This window comes from Quercus robur, chromosome 2 (genome assembly GCF_932294415.1).
Source record: "Quercus robur chromosome 2, dhQueRobu3.1, whole genome shotgun sequence".
Classification (NCBI taxonomy): domain Eukaryota; kingdom Viridiplantae; phylum Streptophyta; class Magnoliopsida; order Fagales; family Fagaceae; genus Quercus; species Quercus robur.
In genome coordinates this window covers 62,592,741-62,618,817 of record NC_065535.1, presented here as the reverse complement: position 1 = coordinate 62,618,817, position 26,077 = coordinate 62,592,741, and the positions used below count along the sequence as shown (strand labels likewise).

The following is a 26,077-nucleotide window of genomic DNA, read 5'->3' as shown; positions in this document are numbered from 1 at the left end:
GCCCAAATTGCGAGCCATTTTTTCTAGTATTTAAAGGACATTATAAGCTAACCCTAGAGTGGGTTTTCAGAGTTTTTTAGATAGATTAGAGTGCATCCTATGCCTCTTTTGTAGATCTAGGGTTTTGTACCCAAAAGCTCTCTAAAGTCTTCTACCGGTGTTATTCCTTGAAGAATCTTAAGATCCGGTATTGTAGAAGTTGCTGCATACAAGATCAATGTCTAAGGAGATCCAAAACCTCTGAGTGGAGTCTCAAAGTCACAAGCAGGTGAGCTTGTGTTGTTGCAAAGGCCTAATAGAGAAGGAGTCCATGGATTCAGAGCTTGCACGTGGTCGTGTCAATAAATTCTACATGTGATAGCAATAGGATGTTAGTGGTCTAAGTCTTATTGTAAACTTTGATTCTCTGTAGTGGATTTGCTTTTTACCTTGAGGATAGCCAGGTTAAATCCTCTCCAGATTTTTTATTGGTTTGGTTTTCCTAGGTTATCATATCGTTGTGTTCTTTATATTTCCGCATTATTTACATGATATGATTTACATGTGTTAATCTAGATCTGTATAATTTATATAAGTAATCACTTGGCTAAATAACTAGGTTAAACAACTTGTGTTTTAAGGGGTCTAAAAACGAATAGAAAATTTTGTGTTTATTGAATAAATACATGCTACAATTGATTAGAGAATGAGAGAGAGACCTATTGCTTCAGCACTATGGCTAAAACTGTTTGTCAAAACGCATTGTAGTATAGTACTAAAACTAGCTTCAAATCAAATTGTACATATATGAATATGTATACATAATATATGCAAGTTGTACACAGAACTCATAGCTCATGTTTATGTTTTTGTCGTTGAGATTGTCTATGTGTGATTTTGATATAAAGTTTACATTAGAATACACAAGTTTACTCACAAGTATTTTTAGATGCACTTCAAAGGTTGGAAAATAATTTCCCATAACCTCCATGTCGTAATATCATTGCCCAGTATATTTAAAATTTGGCGAAAATAAAATTTTGATCCTTACATTTTGGACCGATTCCCATTTTGGTCCCTATTTTGATTTTGCTACTATTATAGTCCCTAAAAATAGAAAATCAATTCTATTTTTGTCCCCACCATTAACCTACTAATAGAAAATTCTTATGTAAAGCACCCTGCTTACTAACGTGGCGCTGACATGGTTATTAAAATATTATTAAAAAAATTATTTGGCATTTTTTAATGCCACGTTAGATTTAAATTAATAAAAATTAATTTTTAAAGAAGCCAAGTCAGAAAATTTTTAAAAAATTAAATAAACATTAATCTATTTTTTTTAATTTTCAATTTTTTTTTTTTTTTTACTTTTCATTCTAATTAAATTAGTTTTCTTGATGCAGTAAGAGTTTCATTTATTAAATGTTTAAAACATTTTTTTCATTAGAGAATTTTTGGAATATCAAGCTCTTCCCCAAACATGTTCTTCTTCTTCTTCCTCTCTCTTCACACAAACGCTCTCTCTTCCTTCCACCTAGAGCCCTCCATGAACAACCACTTTAAGTTCTGGGTATTTGCTAATTCTCACTCTCTCTCTTTGATCTTTCTCTCTTCCATCCGATTGAGTGCTCTGGAATGGGGCTTGGTCTAAATCAAGTTCTCAAGCTTGACCATGGAGCTTTTATGGTTGAGTGAAGGTGGCAGGATCGGTTTGGATGGTGGGTCGGTTGGATTCGTGGGTTATGTATCAATTGTTGGTAGGTGTTGTGTGTTGTTGTGAAACCCCAGATCGGTGGTGGTTGTGGATTGGTTTGGATTCGTGGGTGACAATCGGTTGTTGGAAGGTGTTATGAAACACAGATCAGTTGTTGGTGGGTGTTGTGAAACACAGATAGGTGGTTGGTAGCTAGGTGAGTCACAAAAGTGAGAGAATTAGAGAGGGAGGTGTTGGTGAACGGCTGCTTATATTGATTCGGTTGTTGTCATGGTATGGCTGGCAGCGGCCAGGTTCTGAGTTTCAAAGTGATTTTGGTGATTGAAGAACTATGGGTTGTTGTATGTGGGTTTGGTGATGTATAAATTGTTAAAGGACCCAACTTTGTGTTCATTATTTGGGTTTTTGCTATGTGCTCACTTTTTGGGTTTATGTTAATAGAGAGATGGAGAGTTTTAATAACATTGTGATTTCGGTTACAAAGTTTGTTGTTGATTTTTTTTTCCTACTCAATCTGGGTTTTTGCTATCATCTCAGGCTCAGATTTTAATACTGGTGTGTGTGTTTAAGTTTAAGATTGCAGTTGTCTATATGTGTTTGAATCTATGAATGTTTTAGTACTGATGCTTTTGATTTTGTTTTCTCTTCTTACTTATGTGTTCTTTATTTAGATTAAGAAATAAATAATAAAGATCAAAGGATTCCAAAGTCCACCCAAATGTGAATTTTTCTGGTTTTGAACTTTTCTGGGCTTGTGGATGTATGTTCTTACCGAAAAAAAATAAAAAAATAATAAAAATAATAACATTAATGTTTATTTTTTTTTAAAAAAAATTCTGACATAGCCTTTTTACAATTAATTTTTTATTAATAAAAATCTGACATGGAATTTTAAAAATGCCAAATATTTTTTTAATAATATTTGAATGGCCATGTCAACGCCATGTCAGCAAACAGGGCACTCCATCTATCACATAAGAGTTTTCCATTAGTGGGTTGACAACAAGGACCAAAATAGAATCGATTTTCTTTTTTTAGGGACTACATTAGTAGCAAAATCAATTTAGGGACCAAAATGAGAATTGACCCAAAATGTAGGAACCAAGTGTATTTTTGCCTTAAAATTTTCATGTTTAATACTCTCTCTCTCTCTCTCTCTCTCTCTCTCTCTCTCTCTCTCTCTCTCTCTCTCTCTCTCTCTCTCTGTGGCATGTGGACGTGCTAGGTGGCTATTATTTGGTTGACTCGTGTTAACCATGCACTATGGTTTTTTTTTTTTTTTTTTAGATTAACTTTGGTCAAGAGCTGACATAAAAGTGAGGTTTTACGCCACCAATGAATGAACGCCACATTAGCACACATAGTCATAACTCAATTAAACCTTACAATCCTAGAAAAAATTTCAAACTAACACCAATCCCTAAACAATTTCGTTAGTTAGCAACGTGTTCAAACTATTTAGGAAACTAACATCTCGGTTGTAGGAAACTCGATTTTGCTCTTAGAACTCGAGCATAAGAGACTCAATTTCTTTGTTTTTTCACCTAGTTACAAATTTTTTCATTTGCTTTGCTTTCCTTCTTCCTTCACTCTTTTTTTTCTTTCTCCATCTTTCTGCTCCTGCCATCCACTTCTTTTCTCCTTTCTCAAACATCAAGTGTGTTCTTGTTCTTCCACTCTCCTTTCTCAAACTTCTAAAGCCCTAAGAACAAAACCCAAAAAAATAAAAATAAAAACTGATCCTTCCATGCCCTAAGAAAAAAATTCAATCAAAAACCCTAGACCTGATCAAATCAGATCTTTTCCTCCAGCTCTTCTTCTTCTTCAAAACTCTAGCGTGTTCTTCTCCTCCATCGGAGCAGCAGCAAGTATCACCGGAGCAGTGGCGAGCATGAACGCAGCTTGGGTTTGTGATTGGGTTTTCTGGGTTTTTGGTCCGACTTTGCTTTCTTAAGTTTGCTTGGGTTTGTCTTGGGTTTAACCTAAATTTTGATAGAAATCAAGTTTTTGATACTCGAGTTGCCATAGTGAACTCGAGTCTTACAAACTTGAAATGTTTCCTTAATAGTTTGTAAATGATGCTAACTAACAAAATTGTTTGGAAATTGGTGTTATTTTGAAAAAAAAAAAAAAAAAATCCTACAATCCTCAAACACGAATACACGACAAACTTGAAAATGAAAACGCCTAAACCCTAAATCTCATTTCCTCCTCTCCACCACATACGTCGCCACACACTTCGTTTTTGGAGCTGGGGCTGTCGCACTGAACCTCAAGGTGTGTTCTTTTATGATTTGTTATTTCCCCAAATTTTGAATTTCAAAATTTTTATGACTTTGGGTTATTTTTTGGATATCAATCACTTGATTTGGTATGGGTTTTGTTGATTTGGTATGTATTTTGCTAGATTTTGGTATTTTCATAGGTTTTGATTGGATTCTTAAATGGTAGGTTCAAACCCTAAAAAAAAATCTGATTTTTTTTTTTTTTTTTTTTTTGCTAGCCTAGGTTCTTATGAATTTTATTTCTGCTATGCTTCCTTCTTAAGTTATGAACATTTTTTGAGGTTTTCTATGTATTGTGGATCCCATATATTGCTCTACCCGTTGTTCTTTTGAAAGGATTCATTTAGTTAGTAGAATTGTTCTTTAACGATGTACATTAGTTAGCCATATTGGTTGATTAAGTCAATCAGGGTGTTTGACCATTTAAAGATAAGAGTAAAACGTATTGAGGTCAAAACTCAAAACCTGCAAAACATGGGTTTCTGCACAATATTTGTGGACTACTAGAACCTATAGTTTTATGTCACTTTTAGTCCACCAAATCACAACCCCGACAATCAGTAAAAGCCAAACCATCAACAAGACTGTACTGAAGAGTACACATTATTGTAATTAAGAGGGTTGTAAGTATTTTATTTAAGCAAAAAAATTAAAATATAGGAAAGATTCTGCCTATATTCTTAGTTCATTAGCCCCATAATATCAAGACAACTAGTTGGGTTTATCATCGCTGGCCTCAAATGTTGGCTTGCTGGGAGTCTTTCAATAAATTCAGTCTTGCTTCCAGAATTTGCTGCAATGGCATCTACATTGGCAGATCTATGTTAGGGCCAGGGGGCAAAATTCTAATAAAATCTTGTGTGTGTGTGTGTGTGTATTAAGTATGTATAAAAAAAAACATTTTCGAAATTTTGATGGACAAATACTATGAACAGTTACCAAAAATTTATCATATCCAAATTGATGTATTTGCTCTGTTTAACTTTCTTTTCAATCAAATTTTCCAAAGTCTGCATACTATATCCTTAGTATCCTATATAATCTTGGATTAACCATTTGTTGATTTCATATGTATGTCACTTTAATTAAGAAAAAGTGGTTCTAGCTCAATCAATTTGAATTTGAGTTTTAATTCAATCTAAACTTGATGTTTGTAATTAGATGTAAGTCCATTTCTAGACCCACTTTTGTTTATTAACATGAATTATTTCTTTATGATGGTTTGCAATAGGGATGACTAAAGTTAGAGCAGTTATTGGTGTTGCTAGAAAGGACTATTGATAGGACACACAAAAAGCATTGTCATTGATTAGGAACAATATCCTTCTTCCCTTGTAATCAAATCTGTTGGGATGGACCATGATAAATTTAGTGTGATGTAGTTTGTATTTTGCTTCTGTTTGTTGTCAAATGCATGCTAATTATGTAATCACATGAAAGAGTTGTATAATACTATAATTTATCCTGGACAAATATTTCCTACCCTTTACCACATTGAAGTTATACATGGTTGTAATTAGAAGAATAGAGAGTATTGTAATGTAAAATTAAATTGAAAATTTCAAAATCTCACTTGATCAAGATTTAAATTTTCTCTAGCAAAATTTAGTTTTGCTCAAGCAATTTAAGTTCCGCTCCAACAAAGGACAAGCAAACTTTCTATAAAGACCTTGCTTGAGTAAGGGATAAGTGAGACTTTTTTCCTATTAGTCCTCCAATGATTCTTTGAGGGAATCAACCTCCAAGCTAGTCTTAATGAGAACTTAGCAAATGCATTCTTATTCAATTCTTCTTGTTACAATCATCTTCGTCTTATACTAGTTACTGTGGTACTATTAGTAGTAACTAACTAACTAACCGCAAAGTACACATATTATAGCTCAACACTCCAACAAATAATGTACAATACTTTGATGCTTGTTCTAATTAACTTTGTACAAGTACCTACTACACATAATTATCATAGCTGTGATGCCTTGTACTGAAGTCCTAATAGGTCATTCGCTCAAGAAACAATTACAAAAGAAAATGTTTTTACTAGAAAATTTTGTAGAAAAAGAAGAGAGCCTTGGCAACATTTTAGAATGTTTCTTTCGGCATAAGTGACCTTTAAAATGTGTATTTTCTTTGGCAATGAAGGTACAAGTCACTTTTCAAATGTGCTTATTATTATTATTATTATTACAACTCTTCATTGCTTATAAATAAACAACCATATTTAGGGGTGGTCAAATCTTTCTCTCCATATAATGAAATTCACAAAATACTCCAATTTTGTTATTTGTAGAATCTTGATTAGCTGTATTTAGAAGATGGTTTGCTTGAAAAACCATTAGCAAACTTATTTGATGGGAGACAATTATGAACATGCACATAATCTGAATATCATACAATAGACCCTTTACAATGTTTAAATTCTATTACACACATTTAGAGAGGTAAGGAAAAAATATAGCAAAAAATTTTAGAATATAAAGATCAAACCCTCCATTTACTTTTGACTTTGTAAACTGATGAGAAGGAAATTGAAAACTTGCATTCTTTCAAAGATTCACACGATCCAAACATATCACAGCTGTACAGGATACAACCAGACCTTAACTTCTATCTAAACCTAATACAAAGTTCTATATTATTCAACCAGAAAGTTATGAACTTTCAATCAAGAAAATCTCAATCAATCCCTTTTGTTTTTTTACAAATTCTTGATTCGTTAGGCATCATGTTGAATCCCCTACATGTATGGACAGAGAGATAGACTTAACATTAAAATTGACATTAGCTAGGCTCTAAAAATTTTTCAGCTCAAGGGATTGAGAGAGGACCCCTCCAGTATTGTTAAAATCAGAAAATAGTGGTAGAGAAGGAAAATTCCCAACCTATCACAAGCTGACACGTCATACTAGCAAGTCCACAATGTATGACCAATTACAAAGCGCCACGTACTACTACTAGGTTCTGCTATCACTATTCAGAAACCAATAGAGATTTACCAAGTGTCATTGAAATAAAAGCATGAAAAGAATTCAAAAAACCAATCACACATCAACGCGTGTAAGCAATGATATAAGTAGTTTAATTGGGTGCTAACATGTGTCACCTTGAAAATTAAGACATTTCGGCCAATCAAATGATGCCATGTATCTTGCAGGAAAAGTCTTAAAGCTCCTCTAATCAGGTTGTGACATGTGTTACCAATTAGATTCTGACATGTGTCACTCACCCCCAAACTCCTATAAATAGAAGCCTTCCTAAGGCATTTGGACACACACCAAGACATCTAGAGCACAAGCAGCATCAAAGAAGATTCAGAAACACTCAGAAGTACTGAAACTCTATAGGAATCAAGCGTTAAAGCCTCCAAGAACTTCAACCTCAAAATTGAAGAACATTCGAAGCAGAACCATCCAAACTACCTATCTAGATCTTAAAGTTTGCTGGAATCAAGCTCAAAAGCCTCCAGAAATTTCAACAAACCACAAATCAGAGAAGCTCTACGGATTTAAGCCCCAAAAGCTTCAAAGAACTTTCACCATAAACTTTCAAAGACGAAGAACATGCGAAGAACACAAAGAACAAAGAATTTCTAATAAGCTTTTAGCCAGAGATTTGTTGTAATTCTATTTCAAGGGTCTTCAATCTATTCTTCAGCCAAATTGAAGGATGTTTGGTGTTTGAGTCAGGATCACATTACACAATTCCAATTAACAAGTCTTTCAAGGAGATCAAATCAAAGGATCACTCTTTTGTAATTTTAGAGAATTGTACCACATATTCATCAATACAAATTCACATTTGTGAAACTATTTTACTTGTTTGATTTATTTCAAACTCAAAATTTAGTCGTCCACAAAAGCTACTCCTCTCACTAAAGTTTTAATGTTTAGATCGATGTGACATTCATTTGAAAAAATTGTTCTCTAAACTACAGAAAAAATCACTTGTAGACAATGAATGATATAGATTGAAATCATAATATGCAAATGTTTAACAAAAACCAAGTTTTTCACACCCCAAATCAAATCCATTTCATCCAGAGTACAAAATAATAAAATCAAAATGGCCTATACACGATTAGAACAATGATAAGACAAGTTCATGAACAACATATGGTTGCTTCTATTCACAGCATCCCTTTTCCAATTTCTTTTAAAAACAATACATCTAACACAGCATCTTGTAAAGGTCTTCTGATCAGTGTAATCCTTTGCATTTCCCCAAGAGCAACTCGAATAGTAAGATCATATGTTTCCAGTTCAAGTAAATCAATCCTATTTGCTCCTTGGATACCAGCAATTCCTATGACCTATTAATGTAGAGGAGAAGATGTGAGCAAAAGAATTTCACAACACCCTTAAATTAACACACACAAAATTAGTGCTATTGCTATTAGTATTGGGCCAAAAATAGGACAATGAAACATTTACAAGTTTGAGAAAATCAAGGAATTACAAACACAACTCATACAAACCTAGGAGATTTGAATTCATGACTTCACCTTCTAAACCTTATATATGGGGTGGGAGAAGATGCTATCTAATCATGTTAGGACATATGTGTTTCACTTGTTAAGAACATATGTCATGATTTTATGTAATTGGTTTATCTTTTAACAAAACACACTTTACTTGTATTTTGGTAGATGTAGGATGTTTTAAATACTTCAAGAAACCTTGTTTCAAGATCAAGTATTGAAGCTTTCAAGTCAGTTCAAGAAAACAAGTTCAGAGTGCAAAATCATTAAAGCTCGACAGCTGGTCGACAGCTGCATCTATCGAGCTTAAGGAAGCTATTCTTCATTTGGTGTGCTCGACACCTTCTCGACACTTGCTCGACACCTGCTATCTGTCGAGGTTTAAGATTTTCAGAATTTCAATCTGATTTTCTTGAGATCCGTGAATGTGTCTTTGGGCCTTCTTTTCTCCTAAACCTAGACATATAAAAGAATCAGTTTAAGGGTTGCCAAAGTATTCACAAGTTGCACAAACTTTGAGCAAACTCTATTTAAGCAAATTGTGACCAGAGACGACGTTCTTGCCTTAGTTCATCTCTTTCTCTTGAAGAAGTTGTTGTGTATGTGCACCGTAGGGTTTTGTGACCAAGCATCTTCTTGGTCTTCATTATGTGGATGAACTGAAGAACTATGCAACCAACAACTTTCTCAGTTGGTGATTGAATTCGTGTACTGGGATCCGCGCAATTGGTTAGTCATGTACTGGGAGTCGTGCATCTAAAAGGGAAACTATCACTACAGAACAAGTCCAATTGGGTATTAGGGAAAGGGTTCAACTGTAGGTTGGTAAGATACTTGGCTTCCTTTACTTGTAACCGCTTGTTGTGATAATAGTGGAGTTTCGGGAATGGTGACTTGAAAATCACCCAGTGGGGTTTTTGCCGTTAGGTTTTCCCCATTCGTAAACAAATCACCGTGTCTTTTATTTTCCACTGCATATTTAGTTTATTGATGATTTGTTTGTGCTACCACACTTTGCATGATAAATTGATTAATTAATAACTTGGCTAATTAATTTCTATCACAAGGGGTCATTCACTTTTGTGGCCTATCAAATCACAACACAATGAGCATATTGTGGGATGCGAATGACAATGACAATGATAATGTTCTACAGTGAATTAGACATGCCAGAGACATGTAATATCTGAAATAATGAATAAATTATAGGTATCTGCCGAAAAACAATTCTAATAAATTTAGCCAAGAGTCTTGTAACTCAATTAGTGACTCCTAGTATTTCTAAAGGTAACGTCCAAAGTTCAAATCTCCCTCCCCGAACTATTGAATTATCTCCCCGCCCCCCCCCCCCCCCAAAAAAAAAAAAAAAAAGAAGTTAACTAGGAATAATATAGTAATAAACTAACATCTTATGAATTCAAGAGGCAATTACAGTGGAAGACAACAATGTAGCTATTCAACATGTGAAAAGAAAAACCATTTGTACACTGATCAGTTCAGCAGTTTCTCAACCTTATTTTTTCTATTTTTGATTCAGCACCCAAAGCCTATTATGAATTTACAAGGAAGCATGAGTTCAAATATCATTCATATGGGTGTAAAAGGTTTCATTTGAAAAGTTTAGATGGATAGATAAGCTGTCAACAACAAAATTAATAATGGTGACAGATTAAAGATTGAACCACAAGCTAAAGTTGGCACCATTTACTAAAAGATTTAGAAAATGAAATAATAAAACATTTATTCTCCATTTGATGTTGTCGACTTGTCATATTTTTCGACTCCACATAAAGAACAATTCAACTAACTAAATGAATTCTTTCAAAAGAGCAATGGGTAGAGCAATATAGGGGATCCAAATACATAGAAAGCCTAAAAAAAATTTCTTGACTCAAAAAAGAAGCACACAAGAATCATGATTTTGAGTTGAAATAAAAATCATAAGAACGATTGGTTTTTTTTTTTTTTTTTTTTTAAGGGTTTGAACCTACCACTCAAAGAATCCAATCAAAACCCATGAAAATACTAAAAAAACAGCAAAATCCATACCAAATCAACAAAACCCATACCAATATGAACAGATTGATATCCAAAAAATTATCTCAAACCCATCAAAATTTTGAAATCCAAAATTTGGAGAAATAGCAAATAATAAAAGAACAAACCTTGAGGTTCGGTGCAGCGGCGCCAGCTCCAGAGTTGACGTGTGAGATGGTGGAAGCAGCAAGTGGAGCTCCAATGCTAAAAGGAGAGGAGGAATCTGATTTGGGGTTTAGGCGTTAGTTCTCCAGGTCTGAGTTGTGATTGTGTGTGCTAGAGTGTATTGGGTTTTCATTAAAGAGATGACGTGACGCTTTATAATTGGTGGCGTAAAAGAGCTGTTTTATGCTAGCTCCGGACAGAAATTATGCTCTCTTTTTTTACCTCCATTCTGTATTGAGAGATTCCATATACAAGAGTTTTGAGGTGGGAGTTGTCCAATGGGTTCAATTACATACATTCATCTCTTTGTAATGTAATTAAAAAATGTTTTGGCATTTAAAATGCATGATTTTCAATTTTACAAAATGATAACTTATTATAGATCATGTCAGTGAGGGAATGTAATGAGAAATTGTTGCACACTTCATAACTTCATTCAAATGGCATCAAGAAGCAATCACTAGCTTATTTACTAAATTCAAGGCATAGGGGCTCTATTTTATTTAATACAATTTTATTGTTCATCAAAAAAAGATGTTGAGGGCCCTATTATTGACATCGAATATAAGAATAACATAAGTGAGTCATAACGCACTATTTACCATCTTCCCCCTTTGCCCTCTGGTTTGACGAGTCATTGCTCCAGTTTTGCCTGTATAGACAAGCTCCATGAGATAAGTTTCATACATTACTAATTGGTTGAGAATGTGTGCTTAAGATAGGAGTCTTGTAAAAAAATAAAAAATAAAAACGTGGGCTTATAAGTGTTTAATTATCTTGGAAATTATGATAGTATATTAGTGTTTATAATATTTATTTGAGACTAAGACGTTAAATCTAAATTGTTACTATGCCAACAGCAACCCAACTCTCTGTTTTGTTATTTGCATTATTGCTTTAAGGTTTGAAGATCAACTCCATCTTTGTGGCAATAATAAAGAACTTCTTTCACGTGCTGGTTAGTTTTCCACACTCTTTGTAACTTTAGTGTGCTTTTGACTAATAATTAAAAATATTATATAGGGTGTGCTTTTTGACGTGTACTTTTACTAATCAAACTGAGAAGTCCCACTTTTTGGCTCTCTTGGAGGACCAAGAGTCACTACTACTCTCCGATTTCCAAAGAGAATAATTGTAGCCATCTCTATATCCAAAAAGAAACCACACTGTTCTCTTGACCATCCACGCGGGGTTCCCCGGGGACTGCTATGTACATTCCCTCTCCGATGTACATCTTTTATATCGCTCGCAGTCGCAGCTTCGCTTACACTTCTAAGTTCTGTCACAGTCTACGATGCAAAACTCTTGTAGATTTTACGTTTACCTATTCTCTGTGTCCTTCAATTACCTAACAATTACAGTCACTGCTAAGCCCTCCCCTACATACTCCTCCATCAATGATATCATGCTTAACTGTGGCTCCTCCGGCATCTCAACTGACCCAGATGGCCGAGACTGGACTGGAGATGAAGGTATTGTTGAAATGGGCTGTATGTGTGACTTGAATTGTCAAGCCCAAGTCCACATAAGTTGATAGAATCCTAGTTGAAAAGGGAATCCCACTCCAGCCGACTTTTTGACATATATATATATATATATATGTCAAAAAGTCGGCTGGAGTGGGATTCCCTTTTCAACTAGGATTCTATCAACTTATGTGGACTTGGGCTTGACAATTCAAGTCACACATACAGCCCATTTCAACAAATCTCCACCTTGGCTTGAATTGATCAAGCTACACGAGCAAACTCCTCCATCAGCTCCACCTTAGCCCTTAAGGGCTCACAAGCTGCAAGCATTAGCCACAATCCTCCATAACACAGTCCCTCATCCCTGCAACTCATCCTCCTGTCCTCAAGCTAGAAGACCAATTGAAGTTGCGCACAGCTTCAACTTCTCAATAGTGACACCCTTAGTCAACATGTCTGCCGGGTTCTTAGATCCACAAATTTTCTCAAGCATTACCAGCTTATCTTCAACAAGATAACGGATAAAGTGATATTTTGTCTGTATGTGCTTCGATTTTGAATGAAAAGCCGAATTCTTGGCAAGAAAGATTGCACTCTGACTGTCACTGTGTAGAATGCCCATCTCCTGCTTCTTACCCAATTCTTCTAAGAAACCATGTAGCCAAATCATCTCATTTCCAGCTTCAGTTGCTGCAACATACTCAGCTTCAGTTGCTGCAACATACTCAGCTTCTGTAGTAGACAAAGTAACAATCTTCTGTAGATTTGAAGCCCATGATATAGCTGTACCACCCAGAGTAAAAACAAACCCAGTAGTACTCTTTCTACTATCAATATCACCAGCAAAATCAGCATCTACATAACCCTGCAGTTTCAAACTTGCACCTGTGAAGCAAAGACATGTATCTGATGAACCCTTCAGATATCTCAGAATCCACTTGACTGCCTCCCAATGCTGCTTTCCAGGCCTACTCATGAATCTGCTCACAACTCCCACTGCATGTGCAATGTCTGGCCTTGTACACACCATAGCATACATCAAGCTGCCAATAGCTGAGGCATAGGGCACCTTGCTCATGTGGTCCCTTTCTTCTTCTGTCTTCGGTGATTGTTCTTTGCTTAGTTTGAAATGACTACCCAAGGGTGTGCTCACTGGTTTAGCTTCATTCATGTTGAACCTGCTGAGAACTTTCTTCACATACTCTGACTGTGAAAGCTTCAATGTACCATTAGCCTTGTCTCTAATGATTCTCATACCAAGGATTTGTTTTGCAGCTCCCAAATCCTTCATTGCAAACTGTTTGGACAATTGCTTCTTCAGATTATTAATCTCCTCAATGCTAGACCCTGCAATAAGCATATCATCCACATACAACAGTAATATGATGTAAGAATTGTCAAAAAACTTAACATAGCAACAGTGATCAGCTTCACATCTCTTGAACCCAATTCTGTGCATAAAACTGTCAAATTTCTTGTACCACTGTCTAGGAGCTTGTTTTAGGCCATACAAGCTCTTTCTCAGTTTGCATACTAAATTCTCTTGTCCTTGAGCAATGAACCCTTCTGGCTGAATCATGTAAAGGTCTTCCTCCAAGTCACCATGAAGGAATGCTGTCTTCACATCTAACTGCTCAAGATGTAAGTTTTCTGCAGCCACCATTCCCAGTACTAGTCTGATTGTTGACATCTTCACAACTGGAGAAAATATCTCTGTGTAGTCAATGCCTTCCTTCTGCTGGAACCCTTTAACAACTAATCTGGCCTTGTAACGTTTGCTACCATCATGCTCATTCTTTATTCTGTATACCCACTTGTTGTGCAAAGCCTTCTTTCCTACTGGCAATTCAGTCAGTTCCCATGTTTGATTCCCCAACAAGGAATCCATCTCATCCTTCATGGCTAACTCCCACTTGCTTGAATTCTCATCTTGCAAGGCTTCTTCATAACACTCTGACTCACCACCATCAGTCAACAGGAGATAATTTAGAGTGGGTGAATAACGCTGTGGAGGTCTAATGTTCCTGGAAGATCTGCGAACTTCAGCTACAAGTGTACTCAGATCTACTTGTGAATTTACATTCTCCTTATCTTCTTCACCCCTTTTCTGGACAGTACCTTCAGTCAATTCATCTAAGTTGACAAACTCAGATTTCTTTTGATCTATCCCTGTAACATCTGGCACTACAGTTGACCTGTCCTTGTACATAACCTGTTCATTAAATATCACATTTCTACTTCTGATGATTTTCCTGTTTTGTTCATCCCAAAACCTATAACCAAATTTCTCATCACCATAGCCAATGAAAAAACATATTTTAGACTTTGCATCAAGTTTACTACGAGCATCAGAATCAATATGAACATAGGAAACACAACCAAAAACTTTTAAGTGTGAAAACTTTACCTCTTTACCGCTCCAAACCTCCTCAGGAAGTCTGAACTCCATGGGAACTGAAGGTCCTCGGTTTATCAGGTAAGCTGCAGTGCTAACAGCATCAGCCCAAAAAGTTTTTGGTAGTCCAGCATGCAACCTCATACTCCTAGCACGCTCATTGAGAGTTCTATTCATGCGCTCAGCCACACCATTCTGCTGTGGTGTCCCAGGAATGGTCTTCTCCATTCTAATTCCCTGTGCAGCACAATACTCACTGAACCCTCCATCTATGTACTCTCCTCCATTATCTGACCTCAAACATTTTACTTTCAAACCTGTTTCTGTCTCAACCATGGCCTTCCACTTCTTAAAGGTTTCAAATACATCTGATTTATTTTTCAGAAAATAAACCCATACTTTTCTACTTGAGTCATCAATGAAAGTGATGTAGTACCTTGAACCTCCAAGGGATGCAACCGGAGAAGGCCCCCACAAATCAGTGTGTACTAACTCCAATTTTTCAGCCTTCGGTGTCCTGCCAGTTTTCAAGAAGCTCACCTTTTTCTGCTTTCCTAAGATGCAACTTTCACACATGTCAAAATCAATGGACTTTAATTCTGGTAATTTTCCTTTTGACAGCAGCATCTTCATCCCTTTCTCACTCATGTGACCAAGTCTTCGGTGCCATAGGCTTGTATCAGTACTTGCATCAGCAACTGCAATTGTGTCTCTTGGACTTGAGGTCATGTACAGAGTACCAGTTTTCTTTCCACGAGCCAATACCCTAGCTCCCTTTGTAACCTTCCAAGTACCACCAACAAATAGTATTGCATGTCCTTCATCATCAAGTTGTCCAACAGAAATCAGATTCCTCCTCAGGTCAGGAATATGTCGAATCTTCTCCAGTAACCAAACAGACCCATTGGGCAACAATATTCGAACATCTCCCATACCCACAACATCCAAGGCTGAACCATCAGCCAAATACACCTTACCAAAATCACCTGCAACATAATTCTGTATGATTTCTCGGTGTGGAGTGGTATGAAACGAAGCTCCTGAATCCAAAACCCAATCATCAAGTGGACTGTCTACTGCAAGAAGTAATGCATCATGTACCTCTTCTGTTACAGCATTAGCAGAATCATCTTCATTCTTCTTCTTAGGACTTTTGCATTGATTCCTAAAGTGACCTGTTTTCCCACAATTCCAGCATTGTACTTGTTGGCCTGATCTAGATTTACTTCTGCTCCTATTAGAATTTCTGGATTTTGATCTGCCCCGATTTGAATTTCTGTTATTACCTCTGCCTCTTGTCTCAAGGTTTAGGGCAGAACCAGATCCTGAGGATTCACCTACATCTCTTCTGCGAATCTCCTCAGCCAGAATTAAATCTCGTATATCATTGTACTTGAGTTTTTCCTTTCCTGTAGAATTGCTTACTGCCATCCTCATTGCCTCCCAACTGTTTGGCAAAGAAGCCAAGACGATCAGAGCACAAATCTCATCATCAAAATCAATTTCTACAGACGACAATTGATTTGTGATAGTATTAAATTCATTCAGATGTTGTGCTACTGATGCATTCTCTGCCATCTTCAGATTAAACAGTTTCTTCATCAAGTGCACCTTATTGTTTACTGACGGCTTTTCATACATACCAGACAAAGCCTTCATCAGATCTGCTGTGGTCTTCTCCTTTACAACATTGTGTGCAACAGACCTAGACAGAGTTAACCTGATAACTCCTAGTACCTGTCTGTCAAGAAGAGCCCATTCCTCAGCCTTCATAGCCTCAGGTTTTTCCCCTAGAAGCGGTTGATGCAATTTCCTCCCATAAAGGTAATCCTCAATCTGCATCCTCCAATACGCGAAGTCTGTGCCATCAAACTTTTCTATTCCAGACGCCTTTCCTGCTTCCTCTGTCATTGCTCCCACTCAAACCTAACCCTAGGCTCTGATACCAGTTGTAGGGAATTTAACCAAAAATTCCAACCTGTGAGAAACAAAACAAATAGAGAAAACACACGTCAAAGAAAAATAATCACACGCACAAGACAATATTTTACGTGGTTCGGCAATTTTGCTGTTAGTACTGCAGCTTACCTGATAAACCGAGGACCTTCAGTTCCCATGGAGTTCAGACTTCCTGAGGAGGTTTGGAGCGGTAAAGAGGTAAAGTTTTCACACTTAAAAGTTTTTGGTTGTGTTTCTTATGTTCATATTGATTCTGATGCTCGTAGTAAACTTGATGCAAAGTCTAAAATATGTTTTTTCATTGGCTATGGTGATGAGAAATTTGGCTATAGGTTTTGGGATGAACAAAACAGGAAAATCATCAGAAGTAGAAATGTGATATTTAATGAACAGGTTATGTACAAGGACAGGTCAACTGTAGTGTCAGATATTACAGGGATAGATCAAAAGAAATCTGAGTTTGTCAACTTAGATGAATTGACTGAAGGTACTGTCCAGAAAAGGGGTGAAGAAGACAAGGAGAATGTAAATTCACAGGTAGATCTGAGTACACCTGTAGCTGAAGTTCGCAGATCTTCCAGGAACATTAGACCTCCACAGCGTTATTCACCCACTTTAAATTATCTCCTGTTGACTGATGGTGGTGAGCCAGAGTGTTATGAAGAAGCCTTGCAAGATGAGAATTCAAGCAAGTGGGAGTTAGCCATGAAGGATGAGATGGATTCCTTGTTGGGGAATCAAACATGGGAACTGACTGAATTGCCAGTAGGAAAGAAGGCTTTGCACAACAAGTGGGTATACAGAATAAAGAATGAGCATGATGGTAGCAAACGTTACAAGGCCAGATTAGTTGTTAAAGGGTTCCAGCAGAAGGAAGGCATTGACTACACAGAGATATTTTCTCCAGTTGTGAAGATGTCAACAATCAAACTAGTACTGGGAATGGTGGCTGCAGAAAACTTACATCTTGAGCAGTTAGATGTGAAGACAGCATTCCTTCATGGTGACTTGGAGGAACACCTTTACATGATTTAGCCAGAAGGGTTCATTGCTCAAGGACAAGAGAATTTAGTTTGCAAACTAAGAAAGAGCTTGTATGGCCTAAAACAAGCTCCTAGACAGTGGTACAAGAAATTTGACAGTTTTATGCACAGAATTGGGTTCAAGAGATGTGAAGCTGATCACTGTTGCTATGTTAAGTTTTTTGACAATTCTTACATCATATTATTGTTATATGTGGATGATATGCTTATTGCAGGGTCTAGCATTGAGGAGATTAATAATCTGAAGAAGCAATTGTCCAAACAGTTTGCAATGAAGGATTTGGGAGCTGCAAAGCAAATCCTTGGTATGAGAATCATTAGAGACAAGGCTAATGGTACATTGAAGCTTTCACAGTCAGAGTATGTGAAGAAAGTTCTCAGCAGGTTCAACATGAATGAAGCTAAACCAGTGAGCACACCCTTGGGTAGTCATTTCAAACTAAGCAAAGAACAATCACCGAAGACAGAAGAAGAAAGGGACCACATGAGCAAGGTGCCCTATGCCTCAGCTATTGGCAGCTTGATGTATGCGATGGTGTGTACAAGGCCAGACATTGCACATGCAGTGGGAGTTGTGAGTAGATTCATGAGTAGGCCTGGAAAGCAGCATTGGGAGGCAGTCAAGTGGATTCTGAGATATCTGAAGGGTTCATCAGATACATGTCTTTGCTTCACAGGTGCAAGTTTGAAACTGCAGGGTTATGTAGATGCTGATTTTGCTGGTGATATTGATAGTAGAAAGAGTACTACTGGGTTTGTTTTTACTCTGGGTGGTACAGCTATATCATGGGCTTCAAATCTACAGAAGATTGTTACTTTGTCTAGTACAGAAGCTGAGTATGTTGCAGCAACTGAAGCTGGAAATGAGATGATTTGGCTACATGGTTTCTTAGAAGAATTGGGTAAGAAGCAGGAGATAGGCATTCTACACAGTGACAGTCAGAGTGCAATCTTTCTTGCCAAGAATTCGGCTTTTCATTCAAAGTCGAAGCACATACAAACAAAATACCACTTTATCCGTTACCTTGTTGAAGATAAACTGGTAATGCTTGAGAAGATTTGTGGATCTAAGAACCCGGCAGACATGTTGACTAAGGGTGTCACTATTGAGAAGTTGAAGCTGTGCGCAGCTTCAATTGGTCTTCTAGCTTGAGGACAAGAGGATGAGTTGCAGGGATGAGGGATTGTGTTATGGAGGATTGTGGCTGATGTTTGCAGCTTGTGAGCCCTTAAGGGCTAAGGTGGAGCTGATGGAGGAGTTTGCTCGTGTAGCTTGATCAATTCAAGCCAAGGTGGAGATTTGTTGAAGTGGGCCGTGTGGCTTGAATTGCCACAAGCCCACGTCGGTCACTATTGACCAAATCCTATTTGTAATAGGAAAGTTTACTCCTGCCGACTTTAACATATATATATATATATATATATATATTATATTTTAAGGGCTGCCGCGTGAGATCAAAAAAGAAAGAAAAATTCCAATTAACCTAGTGAGCAGCCGCATGAGAGAAAATAGAGAAAAGAGAGGCAGCCAACTTCTATTCTTATTTTTTCTGTGAGAGAGTGCTAGGGTGTAATTGGGATTTGGGTTTCTTGAGAGTGTTCTTGTGCACTATTGTATTTTCCCTGATAATAGTGAAATCCCTGCAACTCCGTGGACGTAGGCAAATTGCCGAACCACGTAAAATATTGTCTTGTGCGTGTGATTATTTTTCTTTGACGTGTGTTTTCTCTATTTGTTTTGTTTCTCACAGGTTGGAATTTTTGGTTAAATTCCCTACAGGTATACACTCAAAATTTGTTTCCTTAGAACAATCTAATAACACCTGTATACTCTCCAATCCCCATGGCTCATCCATTGATCATGACCCTTACAAAACCGCTCGAATCTTTCATTCTCAATTCACCTACACATTTCGTGTTAGTCCTGGCCAAAAATTCATAAGATTGTACTTTAACCCTTCTACATACCATGATAATTTTGATATCTCTAAGGCCTTTTTCACTGTTACTACTGGTCCCTTCACTCTACTTAGAAACTTCAGTATAGGATCAAAATCCCTTGTCAAAGAATTTTGCGTGAATGTGCTGCAGAATCAGACACTGAACAGAACTTTCACTCCATCTATAAATACTTCATATGCATTTATAAATGGGATTGAAATTGTCTCGATGCCCACCAGCCTTTACTACAGTCAATTTGGGGATAAAGTTGTACGTCTTGTCGGCTATAACTCTCAGTTCCATATCCAAAACAACAGTGCTCTTGATATGATTTACCGACTAAACGTAAGTGGGCACTCCATTTCACTAATAAATGACTCCGGCAAGCTTTTTCGGAAATGGCTTAATGACACCGACTTCTTTCTTGCTTCAAATGTAGACTCTATTAGTAATGGGGCAATTCAGATAAACTACACAAGCATACCTCCTTACACAGCACCAAAGCAAGTCTATCAGACCGCCCGAACTACAAGAACATCCGAAAACAACAAACGGTACAATCTCACTTGGAGATTGCCAGTGGACTCAGGGTTCAAATACCTCGTGAGATTCCACTTCTGCAAAATCCAACCGGTGATAAAGCAGAGAAGTAACAATGGGTTCCGAATTTCCATAAGAAATAAGACACAGGAGATTTCTGCTGATGTTATCACTTGGAGCGGTGGGTAAGGCATTCCGGTATATAGGGACTATGTTGTGATGATACCAAATAAAAAGAGTAATGGTAAGAGCCCTCTCTTTATAGAGCTTCGTCCTAATGCTAATTCAAGCTCTGGTTATTCTGATGCTATCCTCAATGGTCTCGAGTTGTTCAAATTGAATAACTCCGATGCCAATCTCGCGGCTCCCAATCCTGAAGTTCCACACTCTCCTTCCCCTTCCCCGCTCAAATCACCTGCACCACAACTACTACCTTTCAAGTATTCCAAGGGCGGCACAAAATCAGTAATTTACATTGAAGCCACTGTAGGTGTTATATCTGTCATATTTCTCTTGGGCTTAACAATTATCTGGCGAAGGGTGAGAACAAAGTCCATCAAAAGTGAAACACCGCCAATTCTACAAGCTGTCGGCCGTCGGTTCACTCTCCAAGAAATCAAGACTGCCACAAACAACTTTGACCGGGACCTTATCATTGGAAAAGGCGGCTGTGGTTATGTATTGAGAGGTTACATCGGTCATGAACACACCCCAGTTGCGATCAAGGTTTTCGGGCCAACTTCAAGTCAAGGGTTTCGCGAATTTCAGACAGAGGTCGAAATGCTTTCAAGGCTTCGCCACCCCCACCTGGTCTCGTTGATCGGTTACTGCAACGATGAACGAGTCAAAATTATTGTATATGAGTTAATGGTTCACGGAGCACTTCATGATCATCTTCACAACACAGATAATCCTCCATTGTCATGGAAGCAGAGGTTAGAGATTTGCATTGGTGCTGCTCGGGGAATATTGTACCTTCATGAAGGTGAGGAGCACGCAATCATACACCGCGATGTCAAGACTAGCAACATTCTTTTGGACCAAAATTGGGTACCCAAAGTTTCGGACTTTGGGATTTCAAGATTGGGCCCTACAAGACTGTCAATGAGCCACGTCACTACTGATGTGAAGGGAACGTTTGGGTATATGGACCCCGAGTATTTTTGGACCAGCCATTTAACTGTAAAGTCTGATGTTTATGGATTTGGGGTGGTGTTGTTTGAGGTGTTGTGTGCTAGACCAGCAGTGGATATGGGCTTAGATTATGAGCAACAAGGTTTGGCCTATTGGGCCAGTTTGTGTTTTGAAGAAGGTAAACTTGATCAGATCATTGATCCTCATCTGATTGATCAAATGTCACCAGAGTCTTTGAAGATGTATGCAAATATCGCATATAAATGTGTGTGTGAAGATAGAGATCAAAGACCCAAAATGGTTGAAGTGTTGAGGGCTCTTGAGTTTGCAAAGGAGTTGCAAGAAATTGCTGATGATGGAGGCCACCGGGTCATGATTAATGAGGAAGTTCCACTATGTGTGGGAGAAAATCAGGTGGTGTCAAGACCAAGGAAGAAAGGTGAGATGGGGCAATCGTGTCCAACATTTTGGAACAGAAGTACATCACATAAAGAGCTTCTTAGATTTTTAAGTGAGAAGGTGGGGCTGAAGTGGGTCAAATCACCAAAGCTAGGTTGTTTTTTTGCAGCCTCTGAGTACAATGCCTTGCCACGTATTGAAGTGCAATTGCCGGATCTAAGTAGGTGCGGACCATATTCCACACCGGAGAAATTTGTAATTGAAATCTCTAAAGTTGAAGAACTATAATGCTACAACTGCTTTCACTTTCACTTTTCTTTCTCTCTGTTTTTTTTTTTTTTTTTTTTTTTTTTTTTGCCAGATAGTGGTTCAATTTAAAAAAGAAAATAGAACTATAGGATTAATAATGCAAGCACTCTGGTTGCTTTTTTTGGTTGACAAAGGCAGCTTGAAGAAGGGGACATATTCTTGTAACTTTTGCTCAAAGAAAGAACCATATTAAACGAACCACAAACCAGAACTAATATCTCAAGGCTGATTTTTACTCAAAAAAAAAAAAAAAAACCTTTAAAATTATATGTTTGGGTATGCAGGGGGAAATTTACCATTTAACATGATTTTAGCAATTATTTCGTTAGTTGCTGGCAAGTTTTTAAAACATTTTAGTAAATTAGCATCTCAAACCTTAGAGGCTAGAGTTTAGTGAAGAAACTCGAGTCTGGGGGGACTCAAGTTCCATAAAGCATACAGAGAAAGAAGAAAAAAGCAAACTGAGGAGATCTGGACCCACCCATGCAAGAGACTCGAGTTTCTTCATTAACAGCTAAATAGTTTTGCAAACCTAACAACTAAATTGTTCCAAAAATAATGTTAAATGGCAAATTTCCTCCATGTGTAAGCCTATTCTTTTTTCTTTTCTTTTTTTTAGAAAAATGTGTAAGCTAATTCTAAACCTAGGAAGAGGCAGGTAGCACACTAAAAAGTTTTATGGGCCAACGCCAATAAATTTAGGCATTAGACAACATGAGGGTGGGAAATTGTTAGACACTCAGGATCAATTTGAAAATTAGTTTTCACTATTGTCATTCTTGGGTCTTCTCTCAAAAAAAAATTAAAAAAAAAGTCTTGAGTCTATATAAGGCATTTTGTTTTGGAATTGATAAAGGGAGAAATTTCAATGTATTTCAATTTCATCTAAATTGTAATTTCCCAGAGTCATTGAGGCTCAAGTTCAGAAGGAAGAATTCAATTACTACTATAGAGATCTTAGTTGAGTGAGATCCAGTGTGTCAAGTGAAATTATAAGTAGGATCATCAAAATTTGAATTTCGGTTATACGTAATAGTTTTCCTAAAATTTGTCTAAAACTTGGTGGAGTAAGTTTGCCCAAGAATTTCCACTTTTTTTTCTGAATATTCTTGGAGCCAACCAACCCTCGATTGCTACTTGTGTAAGAACAAAAAATTAACCTTAATATGATAGAACAAAGGAAAGACTAACTATTACCCCTAAGAGAAATCCTTGTAGCCTGCATACCTTTACCCTATCCAAATGGACTTACCTTTGAGAGAATATTTCATCCAAAAACCTTATTTGTCCATGAGTGTATTAGATTGCTGCTGGATACCACAAAGATAATCACAAATCTTCAAATTTCTTGTTGTAGTAGGATTTGCAATCGATGATTGAATTGCGAAGCTGAGAAGCTATTGAAATACTCTCACTAAATATACTATTGAAAATCACAATCCCTAGCAAGAAACATGTTATAGGAAAGAAAAATCACAAACTCTTAGTATTTGTAACGGAAACATACATGATTCAAATCTTACATTCCCAATTGTTGTAAGTTGGTAACTATTGAATTAAAAAATAAAAAAATATTCTCAGAGTAACTTAAATTGATTCAATATTTGGCATAAAAGGTAGACTAAAATACCTTTCGGGCCTTTAAAGCTTGGATTTTTTTATATTTTATTTGACCCTTTATATTTCAAATATTTAATTTTGCACCTTCATATTATACTCCATTTTTATTAGTGATCTAACCGTTAAGTGTCCTTCATGTTTAATTACATTATGAAATACTAGTTTTAGTTTTAAAATGGTTAGAATTGTAAGAATTTTACTGTTATAGGCAGAAAAGTATATTATGAACAATCTGATTACAGACAGAAATTGATAACAATGTTAATATAAAAATAAATCAAACATAAAGAGCTAGTACGAAAATTTTGAAACCTAGAAATTTAAAACGAAAACATGTCCAAATTTTGGGTGTCATATATTTTAGTCTAAAAACTGAGATAAGTAAACGTACAAGTAAAAAGGATTACAATTTTATAATAAAGTAATACATAAACTCTTTTTTTAGACGAAGAAAACTATACATAAACTAACTTAATATACCTAAATAAATGGACTCTCTCCTGTCTTTTTTTTTTTTCTGAAAAGACTCTCTCCTGTCTTTCGCTCAATGTCTATCCATTTCAAAATTTTCAATCATACATACCATTTCTGCTGTCGGTAGGGGTAGCGGTGTCTTTGACGGCATTGGTGTACAGTATAATATTAAAATTTTATTTTTTTTGATAAACTAATATTAAAATTTTATGAACCAATATGTCAACAAAAGAGTTAAAAAAATAATAATTATTGAAGACATTTTTTTAATATCTTTTATGCTGAATTGAGTGAGTTGGTTAAGCTGTTTCAAATGGTGATTTTTGAAAAAGCGGTGGTTTAAAAAAATACAGTATAAAATTGAGTTTTTTTTAGAAAGTAGAGTATTTGGTAAATATCGTAAAAAAAAAAAAAAATGGTGTTTTTTGAAAAAATTGAGTGTTTGATTTTGACTAACACTTATAAAAATAGAGGTTTGAGTTATAAATTACCAAAAATGACAATATATATAAATATATATATATATATATATATAACAAAATTCTTTGTGTTAAACACAATATTTTTACAAAAATTTCACAATAAAGTCTATAAAACAAGTTGTTAATGATAGATTAAAAAATAAATAAAAATAAAAATAATGCCACGTAGGTCCAAATGAGAACCAAACCAAACCCCTCTATTTCTCCTCTCCTTTAATTTCATCAAACAGCTTCCAAGAACCAAACCAAATTCCTCTCAAATTTGTCATCCAACCTCATGCATGCCAATTAAAAATCAATTAAGGGTAAGTTAATTTTTCTCAATTTCCCCCAAAATCAACTCGTCTCTCTCTCTCTCTCTAACCCCAAAACCAAATTGAAAGTGAGATCGGCAGCGGAGGTTCTTGTCCTTCTGTGTATATTTTGTCATATTTTATGTTTGTTATTATGTGTATGTTCTTCTGCCAATAATTTTCTTTCCATGTCCTTCTCTGTCTATTTTGTGGTTGGTTAGTTAAAATTTGGAGGAAAGGAAAAGAAAGAAGAACCGCTACTACCGGCAAGGTGAGATTCTTCTTTTGGCTTCTTGCAATTGACAAGGAGGGAGCATAAAGTGTAGAGAAATTCTTCTCCAGCTCCATGATGTTTTTTTTTTCTTTTTTTTGGGTAGAGATCTGGGTAAAATTGGGATTTCAAAATAAAAACAAAAGTAATTTAGGGATAATTCTTAAAATGATCAATTGCAGCTCCAGGGACGACTTTGAAAACACAAGAATCCTTCGTATTTGAAAAAGTCACTTTTGGACAACACGCGATGGCAATGATTTACCAAACATGTATTTTGGTTTTTGGCTTGAAAACAGGCGTTTTGGGCTCTGAAAGTGAAACCAAACGCACACAAATTTTTTTTATCTTTTGTCAATTGGTCCATACAACTTGCCGGATCCAACTTTCATTCACATCAAAAAGAAAATTACAAGTTGCTGAATTCAGAGCACTGCCTACCTTTCACAGGCTTTTTAATTTTACATAGATGCAGTAGCTGCATCATTTTAATTTCATAATAATAAGCAAAAGCGTTCTTAGTGACCAACAAACATACATTTGATACTAATGATTCAATCAAAGGGGAATCAAAACAGAAAAATCGGATATCCAAACACATACATTTGAACTTTAAATTCATAAAAGGGGAGGAATATGAAAAGGGGAAATTAAAAACGTAAAAGAGAAATAGCATATCAAACACATTATTTTTAAGCAGAGCCAGACATAAATATTATATATGGTAGATATATTAATATTTATGCTTAGCAACCTGCACGTTTGTAGGGGTCACATGTTTCTCCGCCGCGTTTACCATTATTCTGGGGAAGGCAAGCCTTATAAGGTTGTCTCGAACAGAGAGTACGGCCTCTTTCGCCACTGGCGTCAGTGATATGCTTAAAGTCAAGGAGCATTCTGCTTATCTCTGAGTCAAACTTGAACTCCGACTCGTCCACGTCCACCACAGGGCCGCCCAAACTGGAGGTGGCGTTGCTATTGAGTGAAATAGCAACTCCACAATAACTTTGGTGGAGCAAAATAGTAGACATGAATATAAGGACTGGTAGAAAGGGAACCCTCTTTGCTGTTTTTTCTTCCATCATCTCTCT

At 36.5% G+C, this 26,077-nt stretch overlaps 1 protein-coding gene and 1 long non-coding RNA gene across 7 annotated transcripts in view; one reads left to right on the top strand and one right to left on the bottom strand.

Annotated features, from left to right (window-relative positions):
- LOC126714413 (uncharacterized) overlaps window positions 1-20,020 on the bottom strand; it is an 89,675-nt gene extending 69,655 nt beyond the window's left edge. The window contains exon 1 of the long non-coding RNA XR_007651598.1: window positions 19,949-20,020. This is a non-coding gene — a long non-coding RNA (uncharacterized LOC126714413). The remainder of the gene's footprint in view (window positions 1-19,948) is intronic.
- Window positions 1-21,848, top strand: part of LOC126714408 (receptor-like protein kinase FERONIA) — a 170,861-nt gene extending 149,013 nt beyond the window's left edge. For 2 of the 6 annotated variants that reach the window (XM_050414543.1, XM_050414548.1), the window contains exon 3: window positions 21,317-21,848. In XM_050414543.1, coding sequence (XP_050270500.1) covers window positions 21,317-21,825 — 509 coding nt within the window. In that variant the 3' untranslated portion in view covers window positions 21,826-21,848. Of the gene's footprint in view, window positions 1-20,494 lie in introns of all 6 variants that reach the window. The other 4 variants (XM_050414547.1, XM_050414545.1, XM_050414546.1 and 1 more) reach the window with 4 other exon arrangements.
- The last annotated feature ends 4,229 nt before the right edge of the window (window positions 21,849-26,077 follow it).